At 54.0% G+C, this 4,628-nt stretch overlaps 1 protein-coding gene across 1 annotated transcript; it reads right to left on the bottom strand.

The window, feature by feature from the left end:
- Positions 1-250: 250 nt before the first annotated feature.
- Positions 251-4,170, bottom strand: CABYR (calcium binding tyrosine-(Y)-phosphorylation regulated). Its single transcript, XM_008944582.1, has 4 exons — positions 4,023-4,170; positions 2,542-2,823; positions 764-880; positions 251-618 (listed from the first exon to the last, which is right to left on the bottom strand). The coding sequence occupies exons 1-4, from the start codon at positions 4,168-4,170 to the stop codon at positions 251-253; spliced, it is 915 nt and encodes a 304-aa protein (XP_008942830.1).
- Between the last annotated feature and the right edge of the window lie 458 nt (positions 4,171-4,628).

Below are 4,628 nucleotides of genomic sequence, written 5' to 3'. Positions count from 1 at the left end.
TGGGATTTGAGTTGATTTGAACTTGATTTGAATCTGGTAGTGTTAATTAAAGTGTAACAAGCAGAGGAAGGCATCAAGGTCTCATGTATGACAAGCAGTTTAACTACTGGTCTTAAATCTTATTTTGAAAGAGGTTAAATTAAGCTTTCAGCAGTAAAATCCAAACCACTAGCACTTCCCTCTGCATGACTCCTTCAGCCTTGTGCTGTGACAGCCACCCCCAGTGCCAGAACCTTCTGCACGAGCAGTTCTACCTGTGTGTGCTGCTGAACCTCTCCTGGCAGACACCAACATCATCCAGAGGGATGGCAACGGAGAGCACAGGGGGTGGGCTTGGCTGAGCTCCTCCTTCCTCTGTCTCCTCAGCAGCTGGCCTGGCCACGGGCACTGGGAGGGTCATGAACCTCCTCCTAGCCCCTGCCCCCTGCCCTGCAAAGACAGCGTGGCCAGGGAGGGGCTCCCAGCCCTGGGGGGGCTGCACACTGGAGCCCACCAAGATCAAGGGTGGAGCCTTTCCCCTCCTGCTTTTGTCTTGCATCACATAAATGGGAGCTGATGCTTGTGACAGCTGCAGGCTCTGCTCCTCTTCCTCCCCGGGGTGAGCGAGGGGTGCGCACCCTGGAGCCCACCAAGATCAAGGGTGGAGCCTTTCCCCTCCTGCTTTTGTCTTGCATCACATAAATGGGAGCTGATGCTTGTGACAGCTGCAGGCTCTGCTCCTCTTCCTCCCCGGGGTGAGCGAGGGGTGCCTGAGGGGAGGGACCCCCAGCTCTAGCAGCAGGTGGTGGGGAGCTGTGACCTTGTCTCAAGTCAGTTAGGCAATAGAGGGTCCAGAGGTTAGAAGGTGGGGGTGGCTGTCCTGCTTCTCCTGATGCCATGGCTACAAAGACAAAAGGAGAGTGCTGGTGTGAGGAGCAGGGAATGCCAGTCACTGTCAGAGCCCTTGTCTAACCCTAAGCCTGGCAAAAAACAAGCATGCTGCAGCAGGGAGCTGGGGGAGCTGACCCATGTGGCTGAGCAACACCCACAGCCTGCAAAAAGCAACTTTGTGGTCAGACCAGAGGCTCTTCTGGGTATTATCTGTTATTTCTGAAACTGAAATTTGTTAAATTCCTCCAAAAGTTTGGAGGGTTTGGTTTGGTTGGGGTTTTTTTCCTCCCCAAAAACAGCCAATTTAAAAATCTGGTGAAGCTCAGCTCCCCTCTACAACATGCTTTGCTGAGAGCTCACAGCTATGCTGCTGCTGGGGCCTGGGGCAGGGCCTGGAGAGCTGCTGCAGGACTAGGGAGACTCGAGCAAGGGAGCTCCACCCCCTGGGGGGGCTTCTCCAGCTGGGCAAGGGAGGAGCTGGGCACAGGTCACCACAGGAACGAGATGCTGGTGAGAGCCTCAAATGAAGGATGAGCAGCAGCTCCCCTGTGTGGTACTGGTGACCAGTGCTGAGCCCACTCAGCCCAGCTGCAGGACCTGCCAAGCTCCAGGAAGCAGAGGCAACCACCACCACGTTCTTTCTAAATGAAAAAACTCCTAGGTCAGTGCTGGAATACAAGATCCTTCAGGGGAGCAGAATCAAAACCAGGGCTCTCCAGCCCCAGGGCACGTGTGTTGCATCTCAGGTCTCCAACACCTGCTTCAAAAAGCATGGCTTGTTTTGGGCAAGCCCACTGGGTGACAATGGGCACCTTCCCATGGCTCTTCCCTGCCTGTTTGTCCACAGGGGCACAGGAGTCCTGCCCAGAGCCAGCCCCAGCTCCTGGAGCAGATGGAACACACGTGCTGGGGCCAAGCAGCCCGTGCTGGTAACAGCAGTTTCTCAGGAGCCCTCTCCACCCTGCACCACACTGACCTAGGTGCTTTTCCATCGAATCCCTGCTGAGGAAGCTGGAGAGCTGGAAGCTGCCACTGGCAGGTGACACAAACCCCTCGAGCTTTCTTACCTGGCAGGACACACACTTGCTCTGCTGATCCCCCTCGTGCCGCAGGTTCCGCTCGCTCAGGATGACTCCACTACACCAGCAGCAGCTCCACCTGAGGCTGTCGTGCTCAAGCCCTGCCCTGCCCCCCCTGGCTGCTCAGTCTTTAACAGGTAAGTGGTTTGGTGTGCAAAGGGAATGACTATTTTCTGTGGGAACTGCTCTACGTAGGGTGGGGCCTCTGCCTCCTCCAGCAGCGGCTCATCCCGGCAGCCCCGTGGCACGGCGTCGGTGGGGGAGGTCCCCTCAGCTCTGTGGCAGGGAGGCACAGCCTGCAGTGGGGCTGAAGGAGGGGAGGGGGGTTGTTCTTCCCACGAGGGGACCCGGGAAGCTTCACTGACATCGTTTGTCAACACCTCAAGCTGGCTGCCCGAGGGCCCTGGCTCTCCAGCTGCAGGGGACTGACTCTGCTCTGCTGGTGGTGACCCAGCAGCTCCCGGGCCAGCAGCAGCATCCTCAGCAGCACTGTCTATGGGTGTCAATTCATCCTCTGAGGCCTGAGAGTCTTCAGGCAGGGTCTGCACGCTGGTGGCCACATCCCTGACAGAGTAATGGGGAGGAGTGTTACCTAGGAGGTGGGCAGCCAGCTGGGCAGGCTGGGCAGGGACGTAGGCCAGCTGGGGTTCCTCAGGGGACAAAGCTCCACCAGACCCGGGGGGGCATCTGCTCTCTGCAATGCAACTGGTGGTCGAGGGCTGCTGAGTTGCTTTGGAGCTATGCTGAATATCAGGTTCCTCAAGGATGTGGTCTTCCTCTGTGTCAGTAGACTTGTCCTGTTGCTCGGGCTCCCCAGAAGAGGGAGTGTCTGTGAACTCTGATGCTGTCTTCTCCAGGCTGTGATTCCCACTCCCTGCAAGGCAAAAGCAGATGATGGCAACACGTGAGCAACTAGCTCCATTTAAATCAAATGAATAATTTCAGCACCAAGTCAGTTAGATGCTCTAGAGGATATTTATGAGGCTCCCCAGGTTGTGGGGATGGAATCATCTGAGGAGGTTTCCTCCTTGCCTATCAATAAGGGGAAGAAAATTCAGAGAGCAGTGGTACCACTTCAGAAGCTTGGAAGCCTTAACTGTACCCCAGTTCCTGTTGTGATGCCCACTCTCTTTCCTGCTGCCTAGAAACACTGCTGCACAGAGGGGTTAAAAGATTAAACCTTTCACACCAAGCTCATCAGATAAGGCAGCCAGAAGACCAGGGCTCCTCTGTGCAACACCTCAGAACTGGATGGATAAGGGATCTAGAGGGATGGGAGGGGAGGAAAAGTTGGAACTGGATGATCTTTAAGGTCCCTTCCAACCCAAACCATTCTATGATTCATGATTATGCAAAAACTGCTGCATGATATCATTAATTAACATTTGAAAATGGACCAAAATTCAGCCTTTGGTGATAAAGTCACACTGCAACATCCACCAGTCATTTGTACAAGAAGAAAACTGCTTCAAGCTCTCCAGATCTTAAGATAGGAATAAGACAGTAGCACTTTCTGTTCATAGCTGTGTCTTCTCCTCATTGCTGTAACTACCTCACTCTGAGTCTCCACCTATAGACCAAGGTTGTCTCAAGTGCTTGGGTTACTTGGAACCCAGTTATTCCAACCCTCACAGTCAGACCCAGGGAGCAGCTGAGAACACCCAGCACTCCCCAAAGGACTCAGCAGCAGAACAAAATCATCTCTAGAAACATATACAATATCTATTGGCCCAGAATGGGTAAGCATAAAGATCCATCTGCTTAGGGGGTGACCAACCACCCCACAGCACCTTCAAATGACCAAAGGCAGCCAGGCTCTCCTGGATTAGATATGGAAGGGATGCATCCCATAATAAGTGAAAGCTATTTGCATCCATTCAGGTTAGAACACTGTCACCAAAGACCTTAAAAGAACAAACAGGAACCATCTTACCACTAACGAAGTTGAAGTTTGCAACCAGTTGTGTCAGATCCAGATGTGGGTGCCCTGGGAACAGAAGCAGGAGTGAAGCTGGAGCAGGGCAGTGCCCTCCAGCAGCTCAGCTCCTCAGAGGAACCACTGGCAGAACCAACCTTTCTGGAAGGTGACAAGCTCTTGGAAATAGAGAGCAAAGAACTGAGTGATGTCCTTGGGGTTGCTCTCGACGACAGCCTGGCTCACCCCCTCCAGCAGGATCCTGAGGCCATATGGAACCACCAGCTTCATCTTGGAAGACTGCATCTTTTCTTTGCCCACTGAAGCTGGCTTACAAGTTTCCCATCTGTACAAAAAAAGACCTCAGGTGACTGTCTACTTCACCCCAGTGGGAAGTGTCCCAACACCAACATCACAACCACAGCTGCTCATCCCTTGCCAGGCCTCACACGAGGCTCCTCCACCTCTCCCCAAAAGCTCCTTTAGCTTCAAGGGTGTATTTACCATCTGCAGTGGCCAAACCCTTCACTCCCCTCCACACCTCCAGGCAGCAGAAGGCACAGTCAGAGCCACCCACCTAGGGAACCACAGTGGGAGTTCAAACCCATCACCTGAATGCCTGTTTTTGTACAGACAAACCCCACCCAAGCACCCCCCCATGAGCCACAAAAGCCATCTGTGTTCAAGTAGAGTCCACAGGACATTTCTTCCTCACCCCTCTCTTGTTCCTGGCCTCCTGGAGCTGCCCCAGCCAGGAGGGTGTG

This window comes from Merops nubicus, unplaced genomic scaffold (genome assembly GCF_000691845.1).
Source record: "Merops nubicus isolate BGI_N331 unplaced genomic scaffold, ASM69184v1 scaffold1390, whole genome shotgun sequence".
Classification (NCBI taxonomy): domain Eukaryota; kingdom Metazoa; phylum Chordata; class Aves; order Coraciiformes; family Meropidae; genus Merops; species Merops nubicus.
This window is presented reverse-complemented; position numbering and strand designations above follow the sequence as displayed.

Coding starts and splice junctions, on each gene's coding strand:
- CABYR (XM_008944582.1), bottom strand. CDS start 4,170: ATGCAGTCTTCCAAGATGAAGCTGGTGGTTCCATATGGCCTCAGGATC. Junction 2,824..4,022: donor GCTTGTCACCTTCCAGAAAG/GTTGGTTCTGCC, acceptor TTTGCCTTGCAG/GGAGTGGGAATCACAGCCTG. Junction 619..763: donor ACCTGCTGCTAGAGCTGGGG/GTCCCTCCCCTC, acceptor GGTGGGCTCCAG/GGTGCGCACCCCTCGCTCAC.